Source organism: Rhipicephalus sanguineus, chromosome 9 (assembly GCF_013339695.2).
Source record: "Rhipicephalus sanguineus isolate Rsan-2018 chromosome 9, BIME_Rsan_1.4, whole genome shotgun sequence".
In the NCBI taxonomy this organism is placed as follows: domain Eukaryota; kingdom Metazoa; phylum Arthropoda; class Arachnida; order Ixodida; family Ixodidae; genus Rhipicephalus; species Rhipicephalus sanguineus.
The window spans coordinates 16810341-16833276 of record NC_051184.2 but is presented as its reverse complement, the minus strand read 5'-3'; the positions used below and the strand labels follow the sequence as shown (position 1 = coordinate 16833276).

Genomic DNA, 22936 nt, shown 5'->3' with positions numbered 1-22936 from the left:
TAGAAGTATTACGGAATGGTGCAAGAATCAATGTGTATATACATAATTTTTATCATTTAACAAGTAAATGATTAGACATTTAGCTAAGCAGTGACAAATATCCTGAAAAATAAGGTATATTCCCTCATGCATATTAGTTTCTACATACTGATATGCACTTATATGTAGATCTATACTCGGGGACAACTTTCTGTGGCAATGAAGGGAAAGCTACAGAGCCACAATGCACGTATCCTACCGCTAATCAATGTAGTCTCACAATTGCATCCGTTTTTTTCTGTGTGAGATATATAAAATACTCCTTCATTTTCTATATGTAGCTTTTTGAGACGGAACGTAGTGCTCACAAGCGAGATATTTGTATTTTTTTACTTTATACATTGTCACTTTGCGTTTTTGCGTGCATGAAAAAGTCGCGCCTTTTACCCATACCCTATAGATGCAGCGTTTATGTCTAAATGGAATGCCAGTCATCACTTTCCACGGCGTTACGAGACGCGCGCCAAACCGGATTATTTCGCGTAGCAGTACATGTGCAGACGCTCCGCCCCCGTAGCTTTCCCTTCATTGCCACAGAAAATTGTCCCCGAGTATAGATATCTCATTGCACTGATCTTTTTTCTTTTCACCTTTTTTTCATTTTCAGCAAATGAGAGAAGATGGTGGAGCAAAGGTTCCCAAGCATTCCCTTAACATGACTTGACCATCAGCCTGCCCGAACTGGATAACTTTCAGTGACGAGGGATAATGCATATTCAATGTGCCAGTTTTTATTTTGGCTGCATGAAGTTGTTGCACATTTTATTATTAGCATTGCAGTTCTCATGCGTGAGTGTAAACATAAATTTTTATGACATGCGGTTTTGTATGGTATCCAACCATAATTCAACAGTGCCGACTCTGATAGTAGTTTGGAGTTTTTGCCATTCTTTAAAGTTTTTGAAATAATGTAACCCCACAGCATTTAGTTGCAATTATGTGAAAATGAAGATAGGTTGTTTTGGCAACGGAGAAAAAATACTCATTTAATAAATCACTTTTGCTGAAAACGATTTATTATGGTCTTGCTTAAGAAAATAAACACTTTCACTCAAACCTACCTATTTCATTTTCATTTCATTTATTTGCCCTATGGGCCCAATGAATATTACACGGGAGGGGCGGATATAATCCAATTTAAGAGAAAAAAGCTAATGTACAAATCTGCATAATCAAACAAGTCAACAAAATTAAAGACGTACAAATAATAGTAGACTATCTATACTACCTACCTATTGTGTGTGCGTCGTCCAGGTTGCATATTTAAATGATTCGGAAACCGTAATGTGCCCGATTGTTCGGTTAAGACTTCTAACTTGTTTAAATCTTCGCGCCACTATTCGCGCATGTCCTACAATTATGACTTCCGCTTCCGGAACCAATAAGGATGGACGATAAGCACGTGAGCACGTTGAGGTCACCGGTGCTGGTTGGTTCGAAGTGGTGGTGTTGCTCAAGATGACTGAAGATTTCAGGATGCGTGAGCGACGTGTCTTTGCCGAGTTAACCTGGTGAGCTTTCCGTGCCTTTGCCAAACCCCCGCGGAAGGACATGCCGGCGTTATCCAAGCTCAAGGCGGTAGTAACCTCACTGTTTACCAAGCACTTGTTCGTTACGAACGTTGTTCTCGGCACAGGCTTCATGATGATCGGTGACAGTTTGCAACAGGGCTACGAAATCTACGCTGGAAAAGAGAAGCAGTTTGACACGAAGAGATCACGTAAGTACGAGCGAGCGGTGACCGCCGGTCGTCAGCTGCTAGCCGTCCGGCGTGACTGCCGTTTTGGATTTAGCGTCAATCGCTTCCATCCTAGTGTTCATTCTCGTGTATTGAGACAGGGAAAAAAATACTGATTGATCTGATAAACTGCATGATAAGGGTTGCGGTTTTGTAGACGCATACTGTCCAGCATGCAGTGTGTACTACAAGTGCTCGAGCGTAGGGGCATAGCCCGATCGAGGATGTGTTCTGTTTTTACATATTTACAATGAATAAAGACAGATAATAGTGCAACAACAGTTATCGCGGTTCACTTGCGCGTTAGTGGTGTGCAGCGTTATTCAGCACGTCAGCGGGCCCGAACGTATAGTGTCGAAATTAAGTTGAGCCAGACCTATTAAGCGTGAGCGAAACTCTCGGTTCTGTTTGCAGAGGACATGCTGATTGTCGGCGGTACGTTCGGTGTTTGCGGTCACAAGTGGTACTCATTTCTCGACCGCAAGTTTCCCGGAAATACGCTAGGAATGGTGGGACGCAAACTGCTGTGCGAATTCGCCATCTGCCCTCCGCTTGCATTCGCCCTTTTCGTCGGCGTGGGTGCTCTGAACAGCAAGCCCTTCCAGCAAAGTGTCACCGAATTCAAGAAAAACATCGTTCTATTCTGCATAGTGAGTGGATTGTTAGGCTTTCCTGACTGATTGATTGCCAATCCTCCTGCACTGAATTGGTTTCGGTTTTGTTCACTTCTGTGCCAAAATTTGAACCACATACTTTTTATTTTGCTCTAGCTTTTCTCTTGCCCACTGGAACCCGACGGCACAAGCATACTAAAGTATATTCATGTTGCCTCCAATTCGACATTACTGTACAGTGCAGATGTAGTTTAGCTTTGAGTACAAGTAGTAGTTCTTTTTCTAAACAATATATGTCTGTGTGTGTCCCTCTGATTCTGTTACTGGAGGGCGGGTAAACATGCAGGAGTATGTAAATATTAAATATAATCGTTACTGTCACTGTGAAAAAGTTGGAGTCGGAGTATTGCAAGAAGGGACAAGCAAGAACACAAATGACAAAGCATTGACCTGCATTGCCACTGTTTGTGTTTATTCTCATTCCATTCTGTCGCAATCTTTTAACTCCAATATATATATATATAAATATATAAATATATTGTTACGAGGCTCATAAACGAGGTTAAATAGAAGTTTATTTACAGGGGATGGACGGCAAGTGCGTGCCGGTACTACGCGTTGTTCTTCTCTTCTTCACACCTCTATTGTTGTCGCTGCTGCTTCTTCACTGGATTGGACCCGCTGTTACATAGTACTTCGTCATGGTCCCCCCCATGTGATAATTAGTGACCGTGGCCGTCAGTTCACGGCTGATATGGTTGAAGAACTTCTACATCTGTGTGCCTCCAACCTGCGACATTCAACGCCTTATCACCCCCAGACCAATGGCTTGACTGAGTGCACAAACAGAACACTTGTGAACATGATATCTATGTACGTTAGCTCGGACCACAAGAACTGGGACGAAGTGCTTCTATTCGTTACATATGCCTATAACACCGCGCAACATGAGACCACTGGATACAGCCCGTTTTTTCTTCTTTACGCTCGTCCAGCGAGGTACACTTGGGATACTATATTTCCTTTCTTAAGTCATGATGACGCTTGAATCGCGGAAACCCTTTGCTGGGTGGAGGAGGCCCGGCGACTCACTCGACTGCGTACTCTGGCTTCACAAAAATGGTCGAAATCGCGATACGATAGCAGACACCGGCAAGTAACTTACCAGCCTGACGACTTAGTGTGGCTATGAACTTGAGCACTGCACGGGCCCGGGCCGGCCCGAAAGCCCAGGCCCGACCCGGCCCGCGGGCCGGGCCGGGCCAGGTAAGGGATTGTTGGATCGGGCCCGGGCCGGGCTCGGGCCCGTGATCTTCGGGCTCGGGTCGGGCTCGGGCCCGAGCCAGGCCCGTATTAGGCCCGGGTCTCATACGTATCTGTATAATTGCGTGTGTACGTTGTTTGGCTTTGTTTTTGTTGTTTTGTGGGGTTTAACTCTCCGAAGTGACCCAGGCTATATGAGACGCCGTCATTGAGGGCTCCGGGTAATTTAAACCACCTGGAGTGCATTGGCGTGCACAGAAATTGCACAGTGCAAGACGTCTACAATTTTGCTCCAACGGTATGCTACACGTAATTTCAAGAAACGCCTAATATAAGTTTCCTCCATTATAGTGAGTGAAAGACGTTCTTGGGTACCGTGTAAGGAAACGGTAAACTGCCTAGATTAGTGTATATAAGATGTGTTCACTTCGGCGCTCTAATAGACAGTTGTTTTGGAAGCCCTTAGTCCGGGCTTGCTTTAAGGCGTAACATTTTCAAAGATCGAAGGCGGTCACACGAAGACGACGAGACAGCCACCTTCAGGGAACAGCGAGGACGGTGGCTCGCTCGCTAACGGGTGTGCCTCACTTTGACAGATCTATGGCACTGCAGTGGCGGTGACTCGGGGAAGAAGCATGAGACAAAGAACCTTCTTGTTTTCAACACGAAAACGTAGTGTACGTTGGGTGCAGTTTCCTGCCGAGGAGTCAACACGACAGCTTTAATTTATGTAACGCTGCCCAGCCTGGTGTATTCCTCCCAGAAGCAGCTATAAGCATGTTATAGAGCAAGTTTTTTTTTTTTTTTTGTCATCGCATTGTGCGGTAGATGAAGTTTGCAGGAGACTTGCTACTTTTACTCAACAGCCCTAGCTCGTATGCAGTTGATGTAGACTCAAACTAAAAATGTTTGCCATGTTTATTTTTCCCACTTTATGGAGGTATTTTGTAGTCGTTCTTTGAAATGCAAAAGTAAGATTGCGTGGTTAGCACTGCATGCGTACATGAAACAGCCAGCTATGACTCCAATTATATTTTATATTGCCCTGCAATTATTTCGCAAGAGTGTTACGGGCGTAATTAACAGAAAGTATACACAGTACCAGTGAAAGTCGTGACACTGAAAGAAGTTCCTTAAACAATCTCTAGATAATATCTGGTGTGCGGCAGGTATCTTCACAATCATCGAAGGTTGGACAGTGTCTCCTTTATGCTCAAGGCATAAGTAGCTGAAACGGGCCGGGGCGGGCCGGGCCCAGACCTTCCGGGCCCGGGCCGGGTACGGGCCACATTTAAGAACTCCGGGACGTGCTCGGGCGGGCCGGAGCATGGCGTTTTCGGGCCGGGCCGGGCCCGGGCCGGAAAAATCGGCCCGTATAGTGCTCTACTATGGACTCCTGTACGTAAACGTGGACTGTGCCAAAAACTACTCGCCGACTATGTTGGACTGTTTGTCGTGACTGAGCGTCTTAGTGAGATGAATCTTAGTGAGAAGACTGCCCAGCTGTCTTCTAGCCCGGAAGGCTTCATCTGCGAGAGGAGAAATGTTACAGTGGGTCCAATCCAGTAAAGAAGCAGCAGCGACAATAACAGAGGTGTGAAGAAGAGAAGAGCGGCGCGCAGTACCGGCACGCACTTGCCGTCCATCCCCTGTAAATAAACCTCTATTTAACCTCGTTTACAAGCCCCGTAACAATATATGACACACGCACACACACACAAACACGCACACACACACCAGCTAACCTGTGTCGATGATGTAGTGAGGAAGTCTAACATAATTGTTGAGACACTTGCATAACTTCACTATTTCACCACACTTTTATTCACTGTTTGTAAAAGAACAAACTGAAGAGGGAACTCAAATGAAAAGGCTGACAGGCATATAGAGACCTGAATAGGCCCCACAACAGTGCTTTGAATAAAAGATGCTGAAACGAATGTTTATACAAGCATATTTGTAAGAAAGGAAGAAAGAGCCCTGGCGACGATTTGTCTATAGACTGATCGTCGTCAGGGCTCTTTCCTTTTAATCATTCGCGGGATCGAATCCCGGCCATGGCAGCTGCATTTTCAATGGAGGCGAAAATGTTTGAGGCCTGTGTACTTAGATTTAGGTGCACATTAAAGAACCCCAGGTGGTCGAAATTTCCGGAGACCTCCACTACAGCGTCTCTCATAATCATATCGTGGTTTTAGGACGTTAAACCCCAGATATTATTATTATTATCCTTTTAATTATTGATGTCAGCCCCAGAAATCCATTATCAAAGAGAAAACAGAAGTGGTTAATGTGATTTGTCTAGCAGGAAATAGTGATGTCTTCTAAGGTCGTTTGTAAGTTGCACTTTGACCATAGAAGACAAGTGCACAGTTGAAACCTCTGCTTGTTGGTACATTATCGTCAAAGAAAATAGTGTTAGGCGAAGACAACACTGAGCCAACATGGATTGCAGATGTCACCAGTAAGGCATGATGCACAATGTCGTTGATTGTGGATGAGTGCAACAGCCAAGAAGCACCAAACGTCACCAGGCATTGGGCACTGCACCAGTCTGCTTGTTACGAGAGTCGGGGCTGTTCAGTAATGTTTGTCTTTCTCATTCTTTGACTGATTAGCGGTAGCATTTGTTTGTCATGTGAATTCAGCATAACAAACAACCCGAGACATAAATAGTGCCCAAATGAACCATATTGTAGCCTGACTGTACTAAAGTGGCAATGAATGATCTTTTTGTTTGGTACTTGATGTCCGATTTCGTCACGTGTAGCATGCTTACAAACTACCCGTCAATAAAAACAACCTTTTTATGGTTTTATTGAACCCAGAAAACTTTAGTCGGGCTAATATATAGCCACTTCCCACAATTTCCTAGTTGATGCAGCATGAGCATAAAAAGGCTTCACACAGCTGTTGGCAGTTTAACTGAAACAGGACTTGGGGTAGTTCAGGGGCTGTACAACACACTGCTTCTATGTCATTTTGTAACACTGAAGGTTTCTTCTGTTTTTTTCATCTGCAGCATTTTACAAATGTTTTGAAAGTGCATTTTTAATTTTGTTGAAATGCATCTGTATGAATATTCCTTGTGTGTCATTGCAGGCTGACTGGGGGTGCTTCGTTCCAGCGCAGGCTCTGAACTTTTTGTTCTTGCCTCCACGCTACCGTTTTCTTTACGTCTGTGGCCTCACAGTAGTCTATGACATCTTCCTGTCATTCATCCTTCATAGGGTATGAACTTGACTGTTGAAAGTGACAAGCTTCCGTTATCCAGTACTTGCTAAATGAGTAGCGCCGTTATTGCTTTGTAGTTCACAGAAATGCATTTTCTGTTGTACATTGTGGTCTATGATAAGCTCCAACTTGTTATTCCATAGCCTGAAACCTTGACAGTTTAATGTCACTGAAATTCTGCTGGTGTTTTCCAGAGTTCTTTTGTTCCAAGGTGTTGTTTAGAACAGCAGATGTTTTCTGACAGCTGTATGAGGTGCACATGTCAGCTGATACAATGAAAAAGGTAGACCAGGGCACTGCTGCTATCATAACTTGTCACCTTACTAAAACATAAGTTTTTAAAATGGTGGAGCTTTATGAAAAAAAAGATACTGAATAAAAAGAATGTTTATTCAGGTTTTGCTTACTGTGCATATCACAAGTTTTTAAATTTATAGCCTCCTTTCTATTTTCAGTATGTAGTGAAGTGGCACAAATTTCTGGACATTTGTATTTGTGTTCATAATTTTTCTAGCCGGTGTCTGTTCATAGCTTAAAGGGACACTAAAGGCAAATATTAAGTCGACGTTGATTGTTGAAATAGCGGTCCAGAAACCTCGTAGTGCTGTTTTTGTGCCAAGGAAGTGCTTATTTTGAAATAAAATCACGTTTTTAGTGGTCCGCATCGCGTTAACACGCTTCAAATCTCCCGCCTGAAAATACGACTTTCATACGTCACTGCTGCCGTGCCCAACGTTGCCCGCCTTTACTGTGCGGCCGCCGACACTAGTAGCAGCCGAGCGGAAGTAGCGGGACCGACAGTAGCAACAACGGCGCTGCGGCAAAGACTTGCTCGGATGGGCACATTCAAAGCCTTCACCAAGTTGCGGGTGGTCTCGTAATCCTCAGTACGAAAGTGCAGCGAGCACACACGCAGAGGTTTTGACTGTTTAGCACACTGGCGCAATGGCATGACACTAAGCCACTTCGAGCGTAAGGGTTCATTCCGCGGCACCCAGTGAAAAGACACACTGGTTTCCTTGCTGCAGCACTGGCGTTGTGCACCATTCGGGCATCCGGCAATATCACACGCATGCGGCATTTTGTCGAACTTTCTGTCGGAGCGACTTTCACGAGCGCGCAAAACACGCACGGCAGTACGCGATCCCGAAACTACCACTGAGACGGGCGAGGCGCAGTTCGGCGAAAACGGAACCTTTGAACCACGCGCGCCGTTCCCCATGGCAACTCCACGGAGGTTTTGTTTTCCATGAATCAAGCGGAAACGAACAAACAGCATTTTATTACGTCTTTTGATGCTCGGAATGTTCTTTTTTTACTGCTGCTAGTTTGATTACTAGTGATTTATTGTAGGCCGACTTCCATACGTCATCGGGATCACTTCGAAAATGTCCCACTCGTGGCGCTCATCATGTGATACATTTAGCTTAATTTCTCGGTAAGTAGGGCACTGCTGTTGATAATATTGCCGTTTTAGAAGTTGTCATACATTGGGCTTTCACTCTGACATAAATTGTTATTTGTCTTTAGTGTCCCTTTAACATCTAGCCTACATGGAGTCCTGGCCTTATAAGTAATCCAGTGACCTTCTTCAGCACATTTTTTTTTCAGCAATGTTTTATGCAGGAAAATGTTAGTCACAACTGAGTTATATCTTACATTTCATGCTGCTGGGATTAATATTTAGCTTATGTGTTGATAATAGGCTGTGAAGTGAGGAATAAGAATTATGTTATTCAGTGGGCTCCATCTTAATGGGCTTGTCACGCCAAGTGATTGAATATGAAGCCGCAGTAAGTATAGAAGTTAACTGTTATGTCGAATTTAAATGTATGCATAACTACGTAAAGAGAAATTAGATAAAAAGATTAAGTGCACATTATGTTCACTAAACCCACATCCCCTGAATTATGCATGCAAAGCCTTATCAATTAGGCCACAGTGCCATCTCTTTGGCCATTTTTCTTGATTATGTACTTGTAAACTGCTGAATATATGAAAAAGTACATTTAAGAGGACACATTTGTCAAGAAACAATGGATTGTGCATATTATTGTAAAATATCACTCACTTTCAACTGCAGACTTCATGTGTAGTTTAAAACTTTTTGCTTCCCAGGATTCTCATGAAGATAAAGCCAAGAGTTGACAGCATACTGTAAGTAGCCTCTTGCCTTCAAACTACTGTTGCTCGTACGGTCCACGAATTTCGAACCATGTGGAACAAACAAAAAACTCTGTACAGTGACAACACAACTTTATTTAAAAAACACACTATGTATCATTTTGTTCCGGAATGTACAGTTCCACAGCTCCAGTAATCATATTCCATTTGTTTATGATGAAAAGAGATATATGTGTACATATATATATATATATATTGCCATTCTCACTAGCACCAACAGTGCACTTAACTTTGTTTGGCCTGCAGACAGAGCAGCGTGAAGGCTGGGAATGTGCTCTTTCATAAAAGCATCACGTGAAGCTATTGCGCTTAGCACTTCATATCTGTGACCTCTACAGAAATGCTAGCTGTATTCTGCATGCAGTTGTGACCTATTACTTTGGCAACTGTCTTTTTTTTCTCTTTCAGTCTAGTTAAGCTTAGTAATATTCTTGTGACCCTGAAATCCTGTGTCGTTTATATGTGTTTTTTTTCTTCACTCGATTATCTGTGAGTTACGTAATTACTGCTCTCTTTTGCATGCACAGGGAGCTCCATCCTCCCTGCTTTCACCTCACTGACATGCTTTCAGTCTTGCAAGCGAAAGCAGTGTGAAACGGTTTAACGTCGTGGTATTTGCACATCTGGTAAAGGTTAGCCATGGTGCCACATCAACACATCAGCAGCGTCCAGCTGTCCAATCAGTGCAGAGGGAGAAAAGGCAAGCTATAAGAGGAGGGATGAAACAACACACTTTCGAAGCCAGACCATCATCTTCAAAAATAGGCGTCTTGTCTGTGCTCTGTGTCGGCTTACGTTGCCCACTGGAAGGACTCTGCCTGTCGCCTTGTACCGAAGACACACACACAAATGGAAAAAAGCTGTTGGCTAGACAGTGCAGAGTTCTTGTCTTCGCAGGCACTAAAACCTTGATGTGAAGCAAAATGCGTGCCAGGCGAACCCTTGCGGCACTGTCCCGTTGCGTTATCTCATGCCAGTGTCACAAAGGAAGCCATGGCTGGAGGCTTGTGATGAATTAATGAGGGGTTTGATGCCACTTCCGTTCAGGCTGTATTGCTGCAAAAGACATAACAATGTTGTCAGGTTTTGATGCAAATTTCTTTTATGTTTATTTAAACATTGTAATATTATGACCAGGAAGCCTTGCTAGTATTTATTAGCACTTGTGAAACATGTTCCTATGTGCCTTTGAATCTGAAGTCTTTAAGTGCATTATTAACAAGATGGACAACACAGTTTAAGCAGCGGTGGTAGTGGTCCGTCTTCAGAGAAATCTTTACTTTTGTTGCTAGAATTGACAGTATCTTTTAACACTAATTCCCAATGTATCATTTTTGTTAAGCCACATTTTACGCCTTGAAATTCTGATTTAATGCGTCGGAAGTGTAACTCATAGCCTACAATAAAATTTTTCATGCATTGGATAGAGTTCAGCGCTGGAGGGCTTCAAAAACTAATTACAAATAAATATCATGCTAAAGTACTGGTTCAAAAACATTTCATATTTTTTTATATATGAAAATGTGCTCTCCATGACCATAAATAATGATGAGCGAACTGCTTAACTTGTCCTTGGTCTGGAGCTGTGTGTAGACGTTATTGCTTTGTATATTTCATGTAGAGCTACAGGGAATGAGGCAATAGGAAAGGTGAATGTATGGTTTCAAGTGTTGAGTGCTGAGTGAAACTATCGAGGGCTTTTACACAGATGTTTCATACTGTCCTAAATTTTGATCTACTATATAGTTAATCGTCAGCTCACTTTCCTGTGGCAGGGCAACTACACTCACTAACTTGGGCATCAGTTAAGGGTGGCACGGATATGTCTGCTCCTTGTGGGTGGCATATGTTAGCAGCCCTAGTTACTGACTGGATTTCATTCTAGACATCAAGTAATATTCTGCTGGAAAGAACATTGTACAAAGAAACTCCAAGATATTGATCACAACGACGGATTCAGCTTCTATTTCACTACCTCTTCCCTTGAGAAAATAGTATAGCTACGTCTCTGTCCATCCTCCCCTACACCACACACGCATGCACTCGACTGATGTTGGCATATACTCACACTGTTCCTATGCCTCTCAGTAGTCGTCGTCATACTTGACCGAGCTCTGATGGGACTGGGCCGAATTGGAGGCGGCACCCTGGCGGTAGAGGTAGGATGGGTTTGAGTCTGATGCTGGTGCCTTGTTAGGAGCGGGGATTATGTAGGTGCGTGTGGGGGGAAAGCCAAAGCCGTTGCCACCGGATCCCCGGCTGGGCTGTGTTCCACCGAACTGCGCAGGAGCTGCGGGCTGCTGCAGGCATGAGTATGAATGAAAATGTGTTGTCAGCGACAGTGGTGAATGTTTCAAAGCGCTGCAATTCGTAATCGTGAATGTGGCTGTTGGTTGTGCTTTCTTTTATGCATTTTACACCGTAAACTCGCTCCGAGAGAAGAGGCAAATGTAACAAAATCCAATATTTCAAATTGTCATAAACAGTAAGACGCAAAAAATCGAGACTATATCTTAGGTTACTGGGAACCTGTTTGTCTGTTCTTTGGTGACTTTATAGATGTGTGTCAAGTAATAATGTTACGAATTGATGGACAGATGGATATCGCTGCTAGCACTGGATGTACAGATATTCGTGCGGAAACTTTAGTTGAGCTGGAGAGCATGACATGATGAACTGGAGAAGCAACATCGCAGCTGTCACTTTCTATGTAGCAACAATAAAGAACGGTATTTTAACGTGATAGCGTTAAAGAGCCTGTGTTGCAGAAATTCTGATGTTGACATTGGCGGCATTGGTTGTGAGCGAAAAGTCTGTTGTCCGTAAGCGAAAAAATCGAGATGTATGCAAAGAATAAAAGTCAGGGGTTCGAGCGAGACTCAAACCCAGGTATTCTGCAAGGCAATCAAGTGTTCTATCACAGAGGCATGCTAGTTCTTGAAACTGCTCTGGAAAAAAAGAGCTCTTTAGAGGTGTCATGTAGTGTAAGGAGTCGTGTTAAAAAATGTAATATTCAGAGTGGCGGAAGCATAGAATCGCACTAGGCATCGCACCCTGTAAAGTGCGTAACGAGTGGGTGGTTTAATGGCCCACTCATTACAAAGTGCTCAGGCATAATGAACGTCGTCATCCACACCACCAACAAGGTGTTCAGCTGCCTAGGTGTGCCTATTGCCTCATGGACATGTAGTGGGCACTTCACAACTGTACTTGCAGTAGGCACCCTAGGAGTGTTTGCAAGCGCCAGCGTAGCGAGCACATATGTTCCTTCTCTCGCAACACGGTTGAGGTGTCCACTGAGAAGCGAAGCATAGCAAGCAAATGAGAAGGCAGTGCAAACGGGGCTTGATAACGCTGTCATGTTCCTTTTGCGTAGGCACAGCTCAGGCATCCTTCAAATTTCTGGCTTCAAATTCTCTCAGAAATTGTGGTAAACAAGTTTCAAAATGCTACTTGGCAAAAATTATGCAAAGCTGCGAATGTGAAAATTCACCTTGAATTACAATGATAGACAAGAGGTTAAAGCACACCTGACAAAAAATGGAACAGTGTCCAAATTTTGACAAGTTTTGTGTTCTGTGCTCCAGATTTTGTTATTATTCTTTAAAAAAAACCTTAACATGAACATCAAATAAATAACCTGAATCTCCATCTTGCTCCAAATGGCAATGTAAAAGATGTAGTTTTCTGCTTGCTTATTTGTTTTTGCTCACAGTGTTCACTCGTTTTTGAAAGCACAGGTTGTTCGTTAGTTAAATAAGGTTTTATGGCAAAAAAGGCAACTACGGCTATGCTGCACTAGCCACAAGGTGTTAGATAAAAATCAGTTAAAGTTGCTGAGTTCAAAACCTTACTTAAACACTGCTCTTAAAATTCTTTTTTTATTTATTGATAGATTTTGATGGAACTTGCCGAGTTTATGTATGTTTGTGTTCTCATTTCAAATATGCAGTTATTTGTCTAGTATAATGTGTAATTTTCTGAAATGCAAAATATTTTATGTGCCTTTTTGAGGAACAAGATTTTTCCTAAACTAAGAGACTTGCAAAGTCAATAATATGAAATCAGAACTGTGTGCAGTACAACAAAAACGGATGCTCTAAATTCATTTGAACAAAAGTTATGATATGTTGAACATTGCAAGTGAGTCAATGTTAAGCTGGGATTTCACTTTAAGGGAGGACAGGGTCATGTTCTCCCTTAAAAAGCCAATTTCCTTTACAAAGAATAAATTGTCTCTGGATGGGGCTGTACATTGAAGTTTTCTGTACCTGAGAGCTGTACTGAGGAGGGGACTGTGGCTGGAACTGCTGGGGCTGGAACTGGGCGGGGGGTCCACGAGGGGAGGCCTGTCCACGGAAGGCCTGCCTGGCTGGAGCCTGTGGCTGGGGCTCGTAAGGGGCCTGCTGAGGTGGTGCCTGTGCACGGGGGGCCTGGCCACCAGATGGTACTTGGAAGGGATCACCCAGCACGTATCCCTCAGGGTAGTATCGCTGGGCGTAGAGCACGGTGTTGTTGGGGCCACGGGTCTCCAGCTCCTGTTTTTTTTTTGTAGAGAGAGAGAAAACGAGGGTGAGAAAATGAGTGAACGAGGCCTTCATTGTTCACAATGGTCAACACTGGGTGCTTATGCGGCACATTCCTTTTATAACGAAACTGCAATGTTCTGGCTAGTGCGTACTCATGTTAAAAGACTGGGCATGCAAACACGAACACAAGAGAGAAGTCAGGACACCACAAACGCCGACTAACAATTGAGAAGGCGCACAGCGGCAGAAAAGAACGTAGGCACAAAAACCTATCTCCGCATGCCCAGGCAAGAGGCAATACCTATCAATCTGGCACGCGTGGAACTCTAAGTGAGAGATCACTGTTCAGGCATTTGATTTCTTTATGCAAGTTAATCGATGGTTGGCTCATGGATGCACTCACACAGCGTTCGTGTTGTCTTGACTTCTCTCTTGTGTCTGCGTTTGCGCGCCCAGTCTTTTAATATGATTATGTACCAACTAGTTCAGCTCTCCATTAGTCTAGCGCATACTGTCAAGAACTGGCACGGAATATTCAATATCAATTGTAACTCCCTGCATGTCTTTTGCTTTGGTTTCATGTGATAGACATACTACGTGCAAATTTTCTAGCCTCCTGATCTGAAAATTTTCACTGCATAAGCTCATGCCAGAAGGCAAGCCTTTGGGGATTTAGGTACCAAAATTGCAGCATGAATATAAGGTACACTATAATGAGGGACTCTAGATTAGCTTTGAATGGCTGAGATTTTTTATTTGCATTGAGATGTATGTACGGGAGCGTTCTTGCATTTTGCCCACTTTGAAGTGCGGCCACTGTGGCCAGGATCAAACCTGTCACCTTGAGCTGAGCAGTGCAGTGGCATTAGGCAGCAGCAGTGGGTGTAAGAAAATTGTGAACACAACTGCATTAATTATTCAGCAGTGTTCTTCCAGTGAAACGTGAAACAATGAAAGTGCCTCATCACATCAGAACCTTTGTGCTCTTATAGTCTACGACTGTTGAAGGCAGGCTTCTGATAGGGACCATGCAATTTCCCACTCAAAGTTCACTGCAACTTTGGCTCCTATGGTCTTTCTACCTAAAGGGCTAAGGAAATAAAATTTTGTATGCTGAATTTTCACAGCTTCTGCAAGTGCTTGGAAGGTTGGCTTGACGCTCACTCAGGCTTATGGCCTTTTCCTGTTTTGCAGGCCTTGGTCAACTTGGACAACATCCATGTGGCAATACAGCATTGATATAGCCCTTGTAAATTATGATGGCACAGGGTTTTTAAGCTGACAGTCTTTCCCTGATTACTCTAGGTGCTGCACATTGTCTATCTTTCCTCGCTGTGTCCTTAGCATGTGGAAATCAACATCATCAATGTAGTGCCTGAGAGTTAGGTGTAGCGGAGGGTTGGAAGATTTTACATCGACAGTGATTTTCCACCACAGCGCGAGCTAATCGCTGCACTTTTGAAGACTCTCTTCATTGCTAGGACGGCATCGGACATTTGTTTTATTTTCCTTAAAATATTTGCAATTTGAAAACTAATAAAAACAATGAAAGATCCATTTATGCTTGTTTTCAACTATCAAATACCAAAACTTCTGGCTTGGTGTAACACCTTTACAACTTTACCAATTGTGCCTGTTAAACGCCTGCATTATTCATACAGATGCACCTTGTGTGAATAGTTGGTCACATTTCTACACCCTGCAGCTTCACAACTGTTAAAAACAGTTGTGTTTTCATGGTCATTCTTAGTGGCTTTGGTAGGAGTGCTTAGAGCACTGCACGGGCCGATTTTTCCGGGCCGGGCCGGGCCCGGGCCGGAAAACGCCATGTTCCGGCCCGCCCGAGCACGTCCCGGTGTTCTTAAATGTGGCCCGTACCCGGCCCGGGCCCGGAAGGTCTGGGCCCGGCCCGCCCCGGCCCGTTTCAGCTACTTATGCCTTGAGCATAAAGGAGACACTGTCCAACCTTCGGTGATTGTGAAGATACCTGCCACACACCAGACATTATCTAGAGATTGTTTAAGGAACTTTTTTCAGTGTCACGACTTTCACTGGTACTGTGTATACTTTCTGTTAATTACGCCCGTAACACTCTTGCGAAATAATTGCAGGGCAATATAAAATATACTTGGAGTCATAGCTGGCTGTTTCATGTACGCACGCAGTGCTAACCACGCAATCTTAGTTTTGCATTTCAAAGAACGACTACAAAATACCTCCATAAAGTGGGAAAAATAAACATGGCAGACATTTTTAGGTTGAGTCTACATCAACAGCATACGAGCTAGGGCTGTTGAGTAATAGTAGCAAGTCTCCTGCAAACTTCATTTATTGCACAATGCAATAAAAAAAAAAAAACGTGCTCTAGCTGCTTCTGGAAGGAATACACCAGGCTGGGCAGCGTTACATAAATTAAAGCTGTCGTGTTTACTCCTCGGCAGACAACTGCACCCAACGTGTTCAAAACAAGAAGGTTCTTTGTCCCACCCTTCTTCCCCAAGTCACCGCCACCGCAGTGCCATAGATCTGTCAAAGCGAGACACACCCGTTAGCGAGCGAGCCACCGTCCTCGCTGTTCCCTGAAGGTGGCTGTCTCGTCGTCTTCGTGTGACCGCCTTCGATCTTTGAAAACGTTACGCCTTAAAGCAAGACCGGACTAAGGGCTTCCAAAACAACTGTCTATTAGAGCGCCGAAGTGAACACATCTTATATACACTAATCTAGGCACTTTACCGTTTCCTTACACGGTACCCAAGAACGTCTTTCACTCACTGTAATGGAGGAAACTTATATTAGGCGTTTCTTGAAATTATGTGTAGCATACCGATGGAGCAAAATTGTAGACGTCTTGTACTGTGCAATTTCTGTGCACGCCAATGTACTCCAGGTGGTTTAAATTACCCGGAGACTCAAGACCTCAACGACGGCGTCTCATATAGCCTAGGTCACTTCGGAGAGTTAAACCCCACAAAACAACAAAAACAAAGCCAAACAACGTACACACGCAATTATACAGATACGTATGAGACCCGGGCCTAATACGGGCCTGGCTCAGGCCCGAGCCCGGCCCGGGCCCGATCCAACAATCCCTTACCCGGCCCGGTCGGGCCCGGGCTTTCGGGCCGGCCCGGCCCGGGCCCGTGCAGTGCTCTGGGAGTGCTTGTGAATGCCTTTGCAGATTGAAGAAAAATTATGTAAATGTGTATATGTACATATAGAGTCTCCAATGCAACACGTACATGGACTATGAGAGACACCATAAGAGAGAGATCCTCATATTAGTTGATATTCTTTAATGTGCATTTAATAGCTGGTACAACAATGTTTCTACATTCTGATCCTACTGTAATGTGACCACCGTTGCCTGGAATAGAACACGCGACCTGTCACTCAGTAGCTATATGGCATAGCCACGGAGCTTCCTCAATGGATCAGAGAAGGATCATTCATTCATTCATTCATTCATTCATTCATTCATTCATTCATTCATTCATTCATTCATTCATTCATTCAATCATTCATTCATTCAATTAATTTAACTTAGCACATGCTACAGCCCTGTGGTAGAAATACAGCAGGAGTGGGAACGGTAAATTAGCATAAACAAGGCAAACACACGCAATTAACTCGAAATAGTTACCACTGGAGAGTGAACACCAGCAAACAAGAACAAAAATACTGGTAATCGGGTACTGGTACCAAAAATATTGGTAAATACTAACGTATTTGTAAAAGCACTATACTAGGGCCAATAGAAACTCGCAGGTTGCTCGTGTGCGGGAGCACTCGCCTTGTGCAAGTAGTCGTTGACGAAGAAGAACTTTTCGGCGCTGTTGCAGATGTCCTGGCTAGCGGGCACGCAGTTCAGGTGCACCTGGTGGAACACTGTACCCTCGGGGCACATCCACGAGTGCTTGGCGCCACCGACACAGTAGTGGAATACTTGGCAGTTTACCGAGTTGTCCGCGTAATAGCCGTCTGTCTTGCTGGAGCAGGTAAACGTGGACTTCTCGAGCAGAAGCGTCAGTGGGTTGGGCTTCTCCTCCTCCTCCTCTTCGCTCTGGGACTGGAATGAGAGAGTGAAGGGTCGTTCACAACTGCGACCAAGTTAGTTGCAAAGCTGCTGGTCGCAAATGGCCACCTTGGTCGCAAAGCGACTGAGCCAGTCACATGCGCAGTGCCAATCACACGCGAACCAATCACATGCGCAGTAACAGGACGTCAGCTTATTTTACGGGGCAATGGCAATTCGAGCAGACGTGAATTCTGTGTGGCGACGGTATAGGTCGTACTCAGGTGTGAACATCGGTCGCGTAGAGACAGAGTCGCGTTTTGATCGCCAGTCGCAAATGGTCGAGCGACCGGTGCTAGTCGCAGGTGCCAACGAGCTTTGAAGGGACTGCAGAAGGGTGGCTTTTCCGCAATGTATGACATATTGCGGCGAAGCACGCTTGTCAGGCGCCTTTGGCGAACGGAAAGCTATAGCATATCGAAGGTCCGAGTTGCGTTCAGTTGGGCCTTGTGGATTTATTGGCGCAGTACAATATATGGCTGGAATCAATAATTTGACACCGTGGTGCTCTTTGCATCGGGTATTTTTCCAGGGTATCTGGTTGCCGTGCTACAATTTATGTCAGGGAATCGAGCATCAGTGGCTTGCTATAAACGCATTCTGTTTATTTCTTATCTCTAGCGATAACAAGCGACAGCTTCGAACAACACTATATGGTTCTTTATAAGGTTTTTTTTATATACATTTGTCAACTACGTATTTTCTAAGCGTGGTCATTTTAAAGGAGAATGCCACCCTGCTTTTGCACCTGTCGGTACGGAGTCGGCTACGTCCAAGACGCTTTGCGGTATATCGGATTTGTTTCTGTGGATTAGATGGCTTTATTTAACGAAAATGGAATGTCTTGTGGGCTCTTGTTCACTCGCTCAAGGGTTTCGTATTGCGAATAATGTGAGGTCATTTTGTCCCGCTATCGATTTCACTATTGTACCGCGCAATGTCAGCATGAGCATGAAAGAAGCGCGAGGAGAGCAGTTCCTGTATGCGATCTGCAGAAACTTGCTGGTACATTAGTTCAAATGTATCTGCGCTGAGCAAAATGCATGAAGTACTAACAAAAAAAAAAAAAGGACAGGTCAAGTGGTGCGCAAACTTCGATCTTCTAACGTAACAAAATGTCTGTACATTTGCTGAAATTCTTTTTTCGGTAGTGTCGTCGCGCAAATAGTCCAAACATGAAGACAGAAAAGTCGTACCTGTGTCCACTCTGATCGTACAAGCTTGCAGAGTCGCCTTGAGTTTGATTTGGAGGGAGCCCTTGGCTACCTCCGAATTGAATATTTAAAATTTCATATGAACAATTCTTGGCCAATCTCCCAGTGTGGGTATGAGCCATATGTGAAGGAACATAATCATCAACATCAAAAGTAAGGATGGTTGCTTGCTGGGCTAGTTGGTTCATATCGACGAGTGGCACATCGCGGAAAAACAGGAGAGGACGACAACGGAGACAGCGCTCTTTGCACTCTGTCTCTGTTGTCGTCCTTTCCTGTTTTTCCGCGCTGTGCCACTCATCGAAAGCACGCTATGGGAGCGGACGATGCTTGGCGTACCTGTTGTCCTCCCTGCGACTGCTGCTGCTGCGTGGGCCTTGCGAGTCCGCCGCCGAAGGACTGCACCGTGGCCCTTCCCCGCGGGGCCGGCTGTCCCTGGAAGGCGGACTGGTCGTACGACTGTTGCGGCGCCGCCTGCACCTGCGGCCTGAAGGACTGCGCCTGCGCCTGCTGAGGCTGGTAGGCGTCGTAGCCGGCAGATCCCCGGCTAGCTGCTGCGCCGCCGCTGGGCTGGTAATGCGCCTGCCGCGCCGACTGGAACGACCACAAAACGATTGAGGAGGGGAGCCTTTCTTGCGGAATCTACTTTGGTGCTTCGCACTCCGCGCCCGTTACTCTTTACTGAAGTATACAGATGTTGTAGAGCACTGTATGTATTTTTTTTCTAGGATCCAGAACAGACGCCGATGGTAGTTCTACAAAGGAGATACAGCGAAGAGTAGCTGTGAAGTTCTAATACATGTGTCATGAATACGTATGTAGTAGTTCTAATACATGTGACATTTGCTACGCAGCTGTGTGTTTTTGTGTCGGCATAAAATAATCTACATTTTTCACTTGCACAAATTTATGTAAAACTGCAATTTTCATGTTCGTTCTTCTTCCGTGTCTCCCCTCCCCCCTCTGTAATGCTTGTATGGGCGCTGTGGGCAATGAGTGAACTTTTAAAGGTAATGAAAGGCGCTGGTGTCAGCCTCAAACTTGTCTCGTTAACGCCCTGTCTTTTCCGGCGGTGATATATGGGTGCGAGGTATGCACCTTGCGAGAATAAAAAAAAAAAAAAAGAACGCCAGATTCTTTTGAGCTATGTTGCTGCTGGCGTAGAGCTCTGGGAACACCATGGACTTTTGAACTAACAGTTATCTCCACCTTAAAGGCGTTCATGCACTCGGCATCACTAGGAATCGTCAGCGACTTTAATTTTTGCCATTCTGCACCTGCACTTTTTTACTTGAAACCTTTAAGCACCAGAGTTGATGCTGCAGGAAGGCCAATACAATGTGAGATGTTCAGTTCGTGCCTTGTCGGTCATATCAGATCGCATGTTCCTTATATCTTCCTCATTTCTTTAATGAGCACGAATTTACAAACTAGCCCAAATGATAGCCTCTGTCTGTAAGATGAGTAGCTTGTGGATTCGATATTGTGAAAGGAAAATTGACAACCACCCGTTTGCATCACGAAGACACAATGAAATTCATACGGATTTCTCAGAAAAAAAAGCTTGTTAGTTGCCGAAAAATTAGTCCTAGTCCGGGGATCGAACCCGAAACCAACGCCTTTCCGGTGCGGTCGCTCTACCAATTGAGCTAACCAGGAAGCTAGCAATCGGCAGTGCGATCGCAAATTAATCGAGGGTTCTTGTAAATTTTCTTTCATGACCCTTCCGCCTCCTTACGGAATTCCGCAGTCATCATTTGAATAATTCGTTATTGGAATCGGTAAGAGGTCCTTTGCTTACCCTAGATGCTGACACTGCCGCGATAGCCACGAATACCGTGACCGCTAGAATCGTGGTCCTCATGGTGCACCTGCAATGAGACAAATGAAATAAAACGGGGTTTTACCGAGGTGGTTCTGAAGACCTCAATGGTCAATGCAATTTTCAGACACTGCAGACGAACTTAAGCAGGATTCTTTGCGTAAGCTCAAAGTTTATTGGGCAGGATAACCAAACCAAATGGCTTCACTTAGATTCAGAATGGGCCATAGCGCTAACGCACACGGACGAGGAAGAGTCAACAGGACAGGCGCTAATATTCTGAAGCATATAACCAACTAGCCCAAAAATCCACGTTGATTCACTTAGATGTTTGAAGCTTCGGAATAGGTTCGGACGCAGTGGCCAATGCCGCACGTTGTAGTCGGCGTAATGTGACAGTGAACGAAAGAAGCGAAATTTATTAAGGAGCCTCGTTCATTATAAACGACTATGGAGAATAAAGCGCGAAGTGAGGGTGATAATTCCTTTCTTCAATTCAAATTTCGCGCGTGTAAATTTGCGTAAACTACGCACGAGACTTGAGCACGAACACGGCGCCGAAAGACTGCACTCGCGAGACAGATATTTTTTTCTAAGGAACGGCAATTTCACTGTATTGATGTATAGCGAGTGCGGTCCTGTTCACCGTGAAAGGGAACTGCCCTCTATTGATAAAAGCAACGCAACCAATTTTTACACTCCTATCGGTGAAAAGGCCCCTGATATAATCGAGCATACCTCTACACATAAAGGAACCTGTCTTCGGGTGCTCCCGTAACACTAGCGAACACATACAAACAGAACGACACAGGACAACCGCTGTAGACTTCAACCAATGTCTTCAACTGTGATCACTTGAAGTCTTGCTGTTGCCCTGTGTCATTCTGTGTAGTCTTCGCGTGTGTCTGCTATAGTGTTATGGAAGCATTAAGTCAGTACCAACTATAGCCCAGCAAAATGCATTGACGAGGTATCTGTCTTCGGTTTCTCGCACTATATCTCGTACGATAGTCAATGGTGGAAGTCAAACGGCGTGTTCCTTTAACAGTGGCACCAGGACTGTACACTGCGAATCGGTTCTGCGGGGAGTCCCTTACGTACCGTTGTCCCAGGCGTGCTTGACGTACAGTTCAGCACGCGCATGCGAAAGAGCTCGAAAGAGATAGGTTCGAAGACTTGAACTCCAGAGCGGACGATGAAGAACACTGCTACTGCTGTACTTCACGGCGAGCGATACTTCACGTATACTTCACGTTGCTGTACTTCACGGCTTTGCTACAGTGGCTGGCTGCGTTTCTTCGACTGCTGTGTATGTGTGATTTCGCGCGTCGTCCTTTTTATTCAGACGGAAATGGAGTCAATCGTATGCGATTTATCCTCTCACCTTTTTTACCCGACTCTAATGAAAAAACGAGTGTTTGCCCAGAGGCGGGAATGGAACCAAAGCGTATGCACGTTAGGCACACTGTCCTAAACGAGACGAGAATGGTTTTTTGCATTTACAGTGTTTCTCCAACTCCTAGCTGCAGTGATCTATGCCCCCCCCCCCCCCCCCCCACACACACAAAAAAAAAAAGGAAAGGAAGAAAGGAAGGAAGAAAGAAATAATCGCTCCGTGCATCCCGCTATTCCTCGCGTGTGCAGACGAAAACGCATTGCAGAATGGGTAACACTCGGAGAGAGTGTGCCTTAAACAAACAAAAAAGTGGGTTTCTTTAAACTCTGAATTTGAATACATTTGTGCCTAAAAGGCTCCGGCGAAGTGTGGCATCAAGGTTACACGCGGTCGACCGCGCCTTCTGAATGAAAAAAAAAAAAAAAAATGCTTGCGAAGAGCCCTTCGAGCGAATGTGTACTTCCTTCATATTCCAAGGTCGCTTGCTTTTGGAAGGCGAAAGCGCGCTTCTGCCGCTGTTTTTTTATTCCTTGAATACCGAACAGATGCTCGCGCCGTCGAGAGTTCTGGGTCGCTTGTTCCCGGTGTACGTGCTTATGTTTGTGTTTTACTTGCTGGCGTTCGTGCGGCAGGTCGCACGCGCGCTAACCCAAATCACTCATCTCGGCTTCACTTTTTTTTCCTTCAGGCGTTTTCCCGCGTTCCTGTTTTTTTCCCTCCCCCTCTTTCTTTATTTTTAATGCCCTGCTGTCCCGCTTCGTTTTTTGCCCTCTTTTAATCTCTCGCGTGGCCGTCTACGGGGTTCCGTGTTCGCACGGGATATGATTTTTA

The 22936-nt window shown here is 44.8% G+C and overlaps 2 protein-coding genes across 2 annotated transcripts; one reads left to right on the top strand and one right to left on the bottom strand.

Annotated features, from left to right (window-relative positions):
• Window positions 1-1422: 1422 nt before the first annotated feature.
• On the top strand, window positions 1423-15158 carry LOC119404656 (mpv17-like protein 2). The gene is made up of 5 exons (XM_037671245.2): window positions 1423-1759; window positions 2192-2427; window positions 6757-6885; window positions 9007-9045; window positions 14796-15158. The coding sequence occupies exons 1-4, from the start codon at window positions 1591-1593 to the stop codon at window positions 9034-9036; spliced, it is 564 nt and encodes a 187-aa protein (XP_037527173.1). The 5' UTR covers window positions 1423-1590; the 3' UTR covers window positions 9037-9045; window positions 14796-15158.
• On the bottom strand, window positions 11141-20755 carry LOC119404654 (uncharacterized). The gene is made up of 6 exons (XM_049418956.1): window positions 20689-20755; window positions 19227-19481; window positions 19140-19157; window positions 17392-17667; window positions 13344-13610; window positions 11141-11372 (listed from the first exon to the last, which is right to left on the bottom strand). Exons 1-6 carry the CDS (start codon window positions 20749-20751, stop codon window positions 11157-11159), a joined length of 1095 nt encoding a protein of 364 aa, XP_049274913.1. The 5' UTR covers window positions 20752-20755; the 3' UTR covers window positions 11141-11156.
• Window positions 20756-22936: the final 2181 nt, after the last annotated feature.

What these genes read in the sequence shown, in the direction of transcription:
- LOC119404656 (XM_037671245.2), top strand. Translation starts at nt 1,591, where the DNA reads ATGCCGGCGTTATCCAAGCTCAAGGCGGTAGTAACCTCACTGTTTACC. An exon ending in GTTTGACACGAAGAGATCAC is followed by an intron (nt 1,760 to 2,191) that starts GTAAGTACGAGC and finishes TTCTGTTTGCAG; the next exon opens with AGGACATGCTGATTGTCGGC. An exon ending in ACATCGTTCTATTCTGCATA is followed by an intron (nt 2,428 to 6,756) that starts GTGAGTGGATTG and finishes GTGTCATTGCAG; the next exon opens with GCTGACTGGGGGTGCTTCGT.
- LOC119404654 (XM_049418956.1), bottom strand. Translation starts at nt 20,751, where the DNA reads ATGAGGACCACGATTCTAGCGGTCACGGTATTCGTGGCTATCGCGGCA. An exon ending in CGGCAGTGTCAGCATCTAGG is followed by an intron (nt 19,482 to 20,688) that starts GTAAGCAAAGGA and finishes TGGTCGTTCCAG; the next exon opens with TCGGCGCGGCAGGCGCATTA. An exon ending in CTCCTCAGTACAGCTCTCAG is followed by an intron (nt 11,373 to 13,343) that starts GTACAGAAAACT and finishes TCATGCCTGCAG; the next exon opens with CAGCCCGCAGCTCCTGCGCA.